Below are 11,518 nucleotides of genomic sequence, written 5' to 3'. Positions count from 1 at the left end.
GTGGCATCACAGCTCACAGCAACCTCCAACTCCTGGGTTCAAGCGATTCTCTTGCTTCTGCCTCCCAAGTAGCTGGGACTACAGGCACCCGCCAGAACGCCTGTCTATTTTTTTTGGTTGCAGCCATCATTGTTGTTTGGCCGGCCTGGGCTGGATTGAACCCTCCAGCTCAGGTGTATGTGGCTGGCGCCTTAGCCGCTTGAGCCACAGGCGCCAAGCCTCCAGTGCTTACTTTTACCAAGTAGGTTCCTACTGGTTTTCTCCCCATCTGACCTCAGGTCTCTTAGTCCTGACCCCTAAAACTCAGCTGCCTTGTCCTCTAGCAGGTCCTAGGCCCCTACCAACAAGGCTGAAGCATCTGTAATTAGTTTCTAGGAGAAGACATTCCAGAAGCATATTCACCCACCAACTCACCCCTCAAGCCCTCCTGGGCCAGGGGACCTAGCTTGTCCATCCTGTGTCTTCCCCCCCACCTCCTCTCCCTAGGCCCTGTCACTCACCCCAACCAAGTCAGACCCCAAGCCCCACTATAACCCTCTCAGCACTTCCTCGCCCTGCCACCCCCTACATCTGACTTTTCCTTTAGACCAGCCATGAGGCAGCAGAGGGACCTCTGCCCATCTCCCAGCCCCAGACCCACCTCCTCTCATGCAGTTCCACTCGCCCATCTGCTGCTGTGGAAAGCCTCTCTGACTCAGGGCTGTTGACCCTCCGGTAGCGCAGAGAACGGACTGGGGTAGTGGGGGATTCTGGGGGGGCACGCACTGGGGAGCTGGGGACTCCCATACCTCGACTCTGTTCCTCCTCCACACAGGGGGTCTGCAGGAAAAGAGAGTGCTATGAGCAGGGGCTGGCAAGGACATAGGGGCAGCGATTTTCTTGGGGTGGAGGTGGAGGGATCCAAGAATCCTGAGATGCAGCAAGGCCAGGGTGGTGGAGGAGACCAGGAAATGGAGGCAGGGCCAGTGGCAGATAGCCAGCGGCAGGAGAGGGTACTCAAGGGAAATAGGGTGGGGGCCCAAGGGATGGGAATGGGGGTGGGGGAAAGGCCACTGGCACCCTTCTCCCTGGCTGCAGTTACTTTGCCGATGTTGATCCGGAGTTTGTTCCGGTTGACATCCGTCTCCTCCCAGACTTCAGCCTCAGGAGCCCCAGGGTGGGGGGCAAGGTGGGGGCTGGGGCCCAGCCCTTCAGAGGGCCTCCCAGGAAGAATTGGGGGTGCATTCTCCTGGTCACTCAGGTGCTCGCCCTGTAGCACATCTTCGGTGTTCTCCCGGAGCAAGTCCCCAGGCATGGGTGTCACATTGACCACCCTGGAGAGGACAGAAGGGAGGCATGAGTAAAGCTGTTGGTGGTGCCATCTCTCCCATGGCCCTTTTTATGAGCACTATAGACCACCCATGAGAGTGGGCACAGAGGAGGCTCCAGCAGAGTGGGCGTATCCTGGGCCCTTCACCATCCACAAGACCGCTGAGACTAGACTACCCTCAAGTTGGCACCCATCTCTATTTACTTAGGAGACCCTGCTATTGTTCAAGGCCCTGCCTTCCATTGCCATTCACTGCCTGGCTTCCTTCAGACTCAGGGATAAGTCTAGGGAAAAGAATCATTCTGGAGTTCCTTGAGAAATGTCTATATAGAGCTGGGCACCATAAGGGGCTGCCAAGTCCAGTTAAGTCTCCCTCCTAAATGTGTACCCTGGAATCCCTGCCCACTGCTCTCCTTGGCTTATTTCTGGGACTAGGTGGAAAGCCCTTTCTCACTCTAGCCCTTCTCTGGGCCAACTCTTTGTGCCTGTCACTTGGTCCTAAAATTGATCTCCTAGATTTGGCTAACAGTACATTGAAAGCAGGAACTATGACTTTTGTCTCTGAGTCCCCATGGCATCTAGGTGTATGGTATGTTCATTAGATTAATGTGAATAACAAGAAGGAGAGAAACTGTGGGGCTCAGATAATTTCACTGGGCAGCAGGGAACCCACCAAGTTCAAAAACTCCAAATGAGAAGGACTCCCACTCTATATTCAGATTGAGGGCGGAGATAGAGCAGAATTTCCCCAAGTTCCAGAACTCCCCTGTTGAGCACCAAGAATTGGAAAGATAGCCAAGTGTGTCCAGTAGGGAGAGGAGGAGAGAGGGTTGGCTTCTGGCTGATGCCCTACCCCACCCTCACCCCTTCAGAGACTCACCCGAACATGGCTGCTGTCTGTCGGGTGTTCTGCTGGGGTGGGGTGGAGGTGCTTGTGGACAGGAGGGCATCAGTGCCTGCCTTCTCCCAGTCAAAGGCCTCATTCTCAGCAATGCCCCGCTCCTTCATGCTGTTCTCAAACACCGACATGATCAACTGCAGGGGATGGGGGGTGGCCGGAGGACAGAGAGGTGACCCCAGGGCTAGCAAGGAGGAAGGGCGATTGCAGGGGGAAGAGAGGGCCTCCTGGGACAGAAATGGGCCTGGGGGAGGGGGTATTGGAAGGAGAAGGGCACATCGATTTTAAGTGAAAACATGCACTTGATATGCAAATCAGCATGCAAATTATCACCTTGGATTAAGCCCCACTGGCAGGACACAGACCCTCTGAGATCAGTCCCCTGATTGCCATCTCCAGCCTCCTCTGCCACTTCCACACATTAGCAACCCTGAACCACTAGGAGTTTCCCGCCCCTCCATGTGGGCCCTGCCTCTGCACAGACTGCTTCTTCTGCAGCCCCCCACCCATACAGCTTCCCTTCTGTTCACTTGTCACTGGGCACAGTATTGGTTTGAGCTACTCACTTGCCTACTCTATATCCCTAGCACCCAGGGCCCAACATGGGGGTGCTCACTGCTGTATGGTCTGGGGTTTGGGGACACTTCCACCAATAACTGAAGCTCTAGGTTCAGGAGAGGGCAGGCAGCTGTAGACACTCTAGGGTCCCCAGACCATTCCACTTCTGGCTTGGCTCTCTCCAAAAAACAGGGCAGGTTCTCTCTGCTGACAGCTTGATTCAATGCCTATGTGCCTGACACTATCTGAGCCCCCCACACTGTGCAGCATTGTGCCTGGCACATTTGGATCCCTGGCAGAATATTGCTGAGATTTCTCTTATTCTCAGATCAGGGTCAGTGTATCCCATGGGTGTGGGAATCAGGACTTGGAAAGAGCACTGACTTAGAGCCAGGCATACCTAACACCTGCTTCTAACCATGAAATCAGGCCTCATCTGTAAAATGGGAACAATTGTCCCATTTGGCCTCCTGTAGTTTTGGTGTAAAGAACTTGAAAGCATTTCTCTTCCCTAATTAAGTGCTGAAATAAATACTATGTATCAGGAGCACCTATTAACATGAAAGGCTTATTTGAAACTTAAATGAGTTAATGCATGAAAAGCACTGAGAACAGGGTAGGCTCTTGATAATTCTTAGCTGTGACTATGGTCTGTAGGAGCACAGGTCAGTCTGGTGCAGTTGGGAGACCCAGAAAGATGTTGGGGCTCAGCTCAGCAGGCGTGGGTGCTGTGGGAGGATGGTCACCCACAGTGGGGGGAGGGGTGACCAGGGAGGTGGGAACAAAGTGGTAGGCTCCCACCTGGTAATCAGGCTTGGTGAAGTAGTCCAGGCTGGCGATGTGGTCCAGAAAGAGGTGGAACTCCGAGGGCATGTGCTTCAGCAGCATCCGGTGCTCATACTTCTCCTTGATCATCCCTACCTGCTCCTGGAGGCAAGAGGGCAGGGAGATGGAGGCCCAGCTGCCCCTAGACCCCTTCTGCCCCCTCATATCCAGCTGCATGGGACTTACCTTGTCCTTGATCTTTCTCCAGGGCAGCTGACCCACTGCAAACTCCACCAGCATGTAGAAGAGGGACCACAGGTCATCGTGGCGGCCCATTTCCTGGGGAGGAGGAGGGAGTCACCTGCAGCTCTTAGGTCCTTCCCTGGAAATGGGCACTGACCTTTTTCTGAGAGGCACCTGTTGGGGAGGCCTGACACCCAGGCCCTTATGGATAGAGCTAAAGTCTCCCCAAGGCCACAGTTCATACCCAACCCTCCAACACGCATAGAATCCCACAGTCAAAACTTTTGTCTAAGCTTTCTCAGTTCATAGCATTTGTAGTGGGAACATAGAGACTAGGGCCTCCCAAAAGGAAGAAGGTGAATCCAAGGAGGCTTACACTGGGGCCTTCTTCTAACCTACGGTGTCATTCTTCTCTCCCCCCTGGACATCAGTTTACCCCTGACTTTGCCTGTTCTGCCCCCACACCCCACAGTTTAGGCTTTGCCACTCACCCGGTTCTTGTGGGCATTGACTGAGGCATAGCGAACTGTCCCTCGAAACCCGGCCACATTCCGAGGCTGCAGAGGAGAAACCATCAAGAATCTCGTCCACTACTCCTGACCTTGGCCACATCTCAACCCCACTACCAGGCTCAACTCTGCCTGCCCTAACCCTGACAAACTGTCCTGTGAGCCTGGCGCACCACCCTAGGATCTGCTCTCTGACCCCCAGTCCGCAGTCCTAACCTGCCTCCTGATAGTGCTCGCTGCCCAGAGGGAGCAGAGATCACAAAATGTGTAAGTGATATCCCTCAAGAGCCCAGAATGAGGGAGAGAGGGATGACTGTGGACCCCAGAGTTGGGAAGCACAAGGCCAGCTGAGCCAGCTGTGGGAAAAGCTGGGGAAGGGTCCCCAAATAAGACAGTGAGGGAGGGCACAAGGCAGGGAAGCCTAGGTCTCTGTGTGTGGTGGTACTCACAGGCCGAACATCCCCAGTAGTGTTGGTGTACTGCCGAGCCAGCCCAAAGTCTAGCATGTAGCACTTTCTGTAGGTGGAGGGCAGCCTGCCCATGGCAAAGTTTGACTAGGAAGAGATAGAAGCTGTGAGCCCTGGGGGTCCATCCCTACTTGGCTCACCTCTGCAGCTGGTAAAGGATCCTCAGACGCACACACACTTACACACACAAAGAGACCATCAACAATCACGCATGTGCAGGTCACAGTATCTCATCTGAGGAGCAGGTGTGATTACACTTGTTTTTGAGATGAGGAAACTGAAGGTCAAAGAGCTTAGGGAGCTTCTCTGAGACCACAAAGCAAGTGATGACTCAGCCAGGGTTTAAACCCAGGTTTGTCCAGCTCTAAATCCTTGGGACTCCCAGCAGGGTAGTGAGGTTTGGGTGTAATCGTCCTGATCTAGGGCAACAGGCTTGCATTGCTCTTGCTGAGTGACCTTGGACCATTCAACTAACTTTTCTGGGCCTTAGTATTTATCCCTTTGAATGGGAGATCTGTTTTTAGCACCAAGATCCAAGATGCCACAAAATCAACTACTTAGAATTCCTTAGTAAGCCCCAGCCCTAGTCCCCTTCCCTCAATCCCTCCATCCTTCTCTAGCCCCTTCACTTTACTAGGTTCAAGGACTCTTCAGGATGGGTGAAGGATGAGGAAGAGAAGAGAACAAAGGAGAGAGTATGGCTTGGCCAAGGGGCAGGCCAGGGTCTTTGCTCCTGAGAAGCAGGCCAGGGAGAGGAGGCTCAAGTGGAGAAGACAAGAGACTGTCTCCTCCCAACCCAGTGCTGTTGTGGAGAAAGAGTAGGACCCAGGGAGACAGAAGGGAGGGGATGTGCTCTGGAGGAAGGGACAGAGGAGTGGGGCAGGGAGGGGCAGCACTCACCGGCTTGATGTCACGGTGTAGGAAGCCCACAGAGTGGATGGCCTCAATGGACTCCAGGATCTGCTTGCCCAGCCTCAACGTGGTGCTCAGCGTGAAAGTGCCTCTCGGCTGGCTGCGGCGCAGGTCTGCCAGGTTGCGGCCCTGGGGTGGGGGTTAGGGGTGTGGCCAGACCTGTCTCAGCTGCCTTGCCAGCCACCACCACTGTGACACTCTGACCAGCCTCATCCCCAAATGGCTATGCCCATCCCCACTTCCTGGGCCATAGTCTCCCTCCCCTGATCCCCACCTTGGAGTTGCAGTCCAAGCTCTTGGTGAGGGGAGGGAGAGCTCTGGGGGGGCTCACCTGGAGCTGCATCACTACATAGTTAAACTTCTCGTTCCTGCCACAGCCAATGAACCTGCACACATGGTCCTTCCCTGCAGGGCACAGACATGAGCATCCAACTCTTACTCTTGCTTCCTCATTTCCTACCCTAAAGGAGGCTCCTGGTGCACACTTGATTCCTGGTTCCCCTAGAGCTGGCCCCATGAGTGCCTCTGCCATCAATTTCCTGCTCTCAAACTCATCTCTCCTAGATTCTGGCTCCATTACCTCCCTTAAGCCAGGGACCCATCTCACCTCTGCTGTAATGAACCAGTCTCTTGCTCCAACACTCTCTTAGACTCTGGCTCCATCAGCTTTTCCCTCCACCACCCTACATCTCCTCCTGTCCCTCTCCTACCCCCATCACCTCTTACAGCCCCTGGCTCCATCATCTTTTCCCTCCCTTCCTTGTGCCCTAGGCCCATACCTTGCAGCTTTTTCAGCACGGCCACCTCCATCTTAAGGACCTGCTTGGGCTGCTGGGCTGACTCCACTTTGAGGGCCACGTTCTCCCTGGTCAGCAGGTCCATGGCCTCATAGATTTCACCAAAGCCCCCACCTCCGATCTTTTTTAGCTATGGAGATGGGGGAGGGGGTAGGTCATGCTTAGAGATCAGGCTGAATATTTCCTCATCCCACCCCCTGCTGGGTTGCATCCTTCATTGGGGGCAGGGGTATCCTTGAAGGGGAGGACCCATATCTCCCTTGCCCCACTCTACCAGTACCCTGATCTCCTCTCTTAGTGCCTGGAGGCAGACAGCTCAGCCCATGGGTATACAACCATCCATACACACACACACACACACACACACACACGTAGGGCCAAATGTCAGAGTGTGGAGTAGGAAAAAGAAAGAGACCGTGACTCTACAGACATGGAGACAAGTCTGTGTAGGATTCTGGAGAGATAATAGGCTATCTTTTCTTCTCTAGAAGGTCAACAAATATAATCCTCCACCGCCCCTGCATAGACTGAGCAATGCCCCCTAATTGTTCTGCCCCCACTCAACCAGAATGGAAACCAACTCTGGGACCTTCCAGCCTCAGGGTGGATCAACCCCCAGAGAAGCCAGCACTTCTTAGGGTTGGCAGTCTCCTAAAAGATGCCTCCCAAAAAGAGGGAGAGAGTATTTCAGGGAGGAGACTCAGCAAAGGGTGTTCATGGCCCACATTCACTGATGAAGCTCACATCCCTCTCTGCATGCCTGGTCAGATGCCCAAACCATGGTGAGCCTCCTTTCCAGGCAGTAGGCACTTGGAGCATGGTGGGAACAGTGCTTTAGAGAAGCACTCTGTCTTCTCCCTTCTGTCTCCCTGCAGCACAATCTGACCCCCTCAGGCCTCCTCCTCCAGCTTCCAGAGCAGGCAGTGAGAAGGGCAGAGCAGGGGACTGTGATGGAGGCCCTGGCAGGGGAAGTGAACAAAGCTGAGTTCTAAGAAGGGATTAAAAATCATTCAGAACTCAGAGATCCAGGGGTCTTAGAGGGTGAGGGAGCTACTGGCAGGAAGAAGATGCTGAGTTCCAAGTGGGGACTCATTTGGTCTCAGAAAGATGTACAGCTCAATTTTCAACCCCTCAGGGAGCCCACCCTCATGATGGCCTGACCTCTCTGAGCAGCCTCTGGCGCCCTCACTGTTGGCTTGTATCTCACCAGCTGTAGCTGAGCTCTGATCAGCCTGTAAATGCCCAACTCTAAGCCTCCTGCATCTCTGAGCCTGTCCCTTAGCATCTGTTCAGCACTTGAATGCCCAGTGATGATTTAACGGTGGTTGACACCTGGGAATGGAAGGAGGAAGAGGATAGGGCAGAGCTGGAGGATTGAGATTTCCCAGCATGTTACTATCGAAATCATTCAGGAAGAGAGAGGAAGATGAAGGGAAGATTTTAAAAGAGAAGTGGAAGGCTGGGGGAAACTTCAAGGTTTTGGTGCCCAGGAAGGAAATAGGGAAAGAAGAAGGAGGAAGAACAGTGAGAAACAGCACTTTCCTATTCCAAATGAAAGTTAAAGTCAGACTCTGGAAGAATTTCAGAAGCAAGAAGGGACAGACTGAGGCTAAAAGGAAGCAACGGCACATCTTCCTCTGGAGAAGTTTGAACTCAGGGGAGATGCAGATTTAGGGTTTGCTTGGGTGAGTACAGAGGAAGGGCAAGGGGGAAGTGAACAATGATTGCATCTTGGGTTCGCAGATGTCATCTCAGTTAATCCCCAAAGGTTCCTGGCAACACAGATGAGGAAGGTCATATGACTCCTCACTCTGCACAGAAGGAAAACTGAGGCACAGGAAGTGCAGAACCTTGCCTCATGTCTCTCTGCTCGTAAATAGCAAAGCCAGGTTTCATTCAAACCCAGGCAATCTGATGCAGAAACCACCCTGATGTAAAATCTATAGTTATAGGAACTATGGACCCTTCTGGTATTAAAAATGTGAGTGCTGAGATTCAAGCCAAACTCCAACATCCTTGCTAGAGATAAGTAAGGAAGGCTCAGAGCGGTCAAGAAATTTATGACACCTACTCCCCAATTTCCCAGGGTGCCCTTGCCTTTATTTCCAAAGAGAGCCTTCTTTAGTCCCCTCCTTACTTACCCTACTCATTACAGAACCTTCCTAGGGGAGAGGAGTTGTGTCTGCAGCCACCACCCCTTAACTAATACCCCTCCTCCCTGTGCCTTACAACTAGGTGTGACATGTCTATTAGGCACAGTGAGTAGGCTCCTGATACTTTCAGGAGTCAATGAAAATGTTTTAATTTCTGTTAAAATCAGAAGGGAAAAAAATGGGCTTCTGGGTCAAAGAGAAAAATGTAACATATAATATTAATTTTACCAATAGGGTCATAAAATACAATTTTTAGTACCTTATTCTGGAGGAAGGGGCCTGTGACAGTCAAAATGTGGCCCTACCCACGGCCCAGCCCACGAATATCCTCTCAAACTCCCTTTGCCAAACCCTATTCCTCCCTGCCTAAGTTGTTTCCAACCTTGCCAAAGGACCTCCGTAAGCTAGAGGAGAAATATGATACAATAGGACCAGAACTAGTCCTTAGAAGGAAGAAGACCTGTGACCTGGGTTGAGTTTCTCAACTTTGAGGCTCCACTCTTCCTCCTCTGTAAAATGAAGAAAGTTGGGCTAGATTTAGTCACAAAGATTCCTTCTGCTCTGTGGTCCTGATTCTTGGATGGGTTGATTCTTGTTAGACAGACCTGGTCCCACCTACTGCTCATAGAAACTTGGCAAATTAGCTAATCTCTGTGCCTCAGTTTCCACACCTGTGAAATGGGGGTAATAACAGTTTCCACTCCACAGGTTGCTGAGATAATGCATGCAAATCATTTTGCAGTGCCTGGCAACAGTAAATGCTCAAAACAAATGGTAAGTTTTTATTCTTGTTTGTTATTCTGATTCTGAGAAGCACTCCTCAAAAAGAATAAAATGTTATTATTTTTAAATACCCCACCTAGCATCCTGACCCCCACTTCTCCTGGCCACAGCCTATCTCTGGGCAGTTTGTCTTGGTTCCACCCCTCACTGGGAATAAGCTGATGGGTGGCTTCTGGCACTCCAGCCTCTCTAGTTCTCCAGGGATAGGGGTAGGAGGTGGGAGTAAGGATAGGTCAGCCTCCTGCAGTGGCAAAGACTGCATACTCGCTCTCCCCCAACTTCCTCACTCCATTTCTCTCTTCATTCATCTCCCATTTCCTCTCTCAGAAAGCACAAGAAAGGTCTAGGCTAAACTCTCAATATGTGTGTGAACACAAAACACTCTTTCTCACCTCTTCAGTACAAATGTCATTAGGTCTCCAATCTGCCAGAACTAAGCTCTTGTGCCAGAGGACCCCCTTGAAAACTCCTCACTTTGCCAGGCCCTCATTCCTTTTATTACTGCCCTTGCTCCTCCTCCTCCAATTTCTGCTCCAGTCCTCTCCCTCTCTGGAACATAAACGCCTCCTTTTCTCACCTCTCAGCCCCCTAAGAATCCCCTCTTCTCCACCCACTCTGAGCCCTTCTTCCCCTCCCCCAAAGTCCCACCTTTGCCTCTCTCCCTGGGCCTCTAAGGGACCTGCTCAGCCTGGGCGGCTGTTGCCACGGAGACTCTCCCCCACTTGGGTCCCACTTTCCTCCCCAACCTGGCACCCCTGGTAAGCTGAGCCTCCCTTCCACTAGCTTCATGCACACAGGTTTCATGAACACAGGAGCTCTCTCTCTCTCTCACACACACACACACAGAGACACATGGACTTAGAGTGAACCTGACCTCTCACGTTTCCCCTCCCTTCCTTTTGGCTCACCACTCCGGTGCAGATAGATCCACAAGCCCACACACTGGTTCTCCCCACACTACTGCCCCCCATCATCCTACCCCTATAATAATAAGACATCAGAGAGCTCTTACCGAATAGAAAAAAAGGAGGTGGGGCTAGGGCTAATTTACAGTAGGTGGAGTTCCCCAGACACTGTCTTTCTCCCCACCCTCATGAGCCCCCCTCCCATCAAGGCCCAAATCCCCAAGGAGAGTCGAACTACAACTCCCAGCAGGCTGAGCAGCCTGAAGTCCCAGGCTGGAGCAGCAAGGCACGCTGGGAGATGGAGTCTCGGCGTTTTGCACCTGCCGCAGGAACCGGCGAGGGGAGGGTGGATGGAGAAGATGGAGTGAGGATGCAGTGGGAGCAACCTGCAGGGCCTCTTTCCCCGAACCCAAGCTTTTTTCGTCCTTTGCGGAAGCGGAGGGACACATGCTCATTCGCTGCCCTTCTCCAAGGTCCGGCAGAGAAAAAGCCCCTTCCCTCACCCCCTCCCTACTCTGGGCTCTGCAGCTCCTGCCCAGACATCCAACCAGGAGTTGTTCCAGGCTGGGCCGGACCAACGTGACCTAGCGGGGAAAGGGATGAGAGAAGACAGGGTTGGAGAGAGGGCACTGGGAGAAAGCGATTGTCCACACATGTAGGCAAAAATAATGACCTGCGCGTACTATGCACATGAGCTCAGAGGCACCTCCCTCTTAGGGTAGGAAAGCTAAGGGCACCTGTTTTAACAACTCTCCAGGTCCTCTCCTCCTTCTCCATTCCCTCTCCCCCCCCCCCAATCACTCACTCACCACCTTCCAGCGATCCTTGACCACGTAGTTGGCCGGCAGGATGTCGGCCTGCTCCCCTCCCCCACTCATGTTGGTTTCGTCCTTAAGGGCAGCCGCTAGGCACTGCATCCGCCAGCCGGAGGGAGGGGTGTCCGCAGGGCCTGCCCTGGGGGGGCCATCTACCTGGGGGAGTGGGGAGGGGCTGTGAGTTGGGGGCGGGCTTCGGACCCAGGACCACCTTGCAGGTGTGGAGGAGGAAAGCTCCACTCTCCTGGCAGGCATTCTTTCTAGGCCCACCGGAAGGGAGATCTGGGCCAAGAAGGACCAGTCTGGATGACTCAGTCTGTGGTCCCCAGCGCCCATACATAAGCCTTCTCTGTGCTACAAAATACCCATAGAGCTGTGTATCAGAGGCTTAGCAAAAAGGGAAG

At 53.0% G+C, this 11,518-nt stretch overlaps 1 protein-coding gene across 1 annotated transcript in view; it reads right to left on the bottom strand.

Moving 5' to 3' along the window:
• The window catches only part of TTBK1 (tau tubulin kinase 1), a 36,105-nt gene extending 24,889 nt beyond the window's left edge, over positions 1 to 11,216 (bottom strand). The window contains exons 1-11 of the mRNA XM_003789209.1: positions 11,109 to 11,216; positions 6,441 to 6,588; positions 5,993 to 6,066; positions 5,650 to 5,790; positions 4,732 to 4,836; positions 4,265 to 4,330; positions 3,777 to 3,869; positions 3,567 to 3,692; positions 2,190 to 2,344; positions 1,082 to 1,313; positions 641 to 819 (exon numbers count right to left, since the gene is read on the bottom strand). Of these exons, the coding sequence (XP_003789257.1) occupies positions 641 to 819; positions 1,082 to 1,313; positions 2,190 to 2,344; positions 3,567 to 3,692; positions 3,777 to 3,869; positions 4,265 to 4,330; positions 4,732 to 4,836; positions 5,650 to 5,790; positions 5,993 to 6,066; positions 6,441 to 6,588; positions 11,109 to 11,216 (1,427 nt within the window). The remainder of the gene's footprint in view (positions 1 to 640; positions 820 to 1,081; positions 1,314 to 2,189; positions 2,345 to 3,566; positions 3,693 to 3,776; positions 3,870 to 4,264; positions 4,331 to 4,731; positions 4,837 to 5,649; positions 5,791 to 5,992; positions 6,067 to 6,440; positions 6,589 to 11,108) is intronic.
• Between the last annotated feature and the right edge of the window lie 302 nt (positions 11,217 to 11,518).

The sequence above is a fragment of the Otolemur garnettii genome, unplaced genomic scaffold (genome assembly GCF_000181295.1).
Source record: "Otolemur garnettii isolate 467f Iridium unplaced genomic scaffold, OtoGar3 scaffold00031, whole genome shotgun sequence".
NCBI classification, from domain to species: Eukaryota; Metazoa; Chordata; class Mammalia; order Primates; family Galagidae; genus Otolemur; species Otolemur garnettii.
The sequence above is the reverse complement of the archived record's forward strand: the minus strand, read 5'-3'. Positions and strand labels throughout refer to the sequence as shown.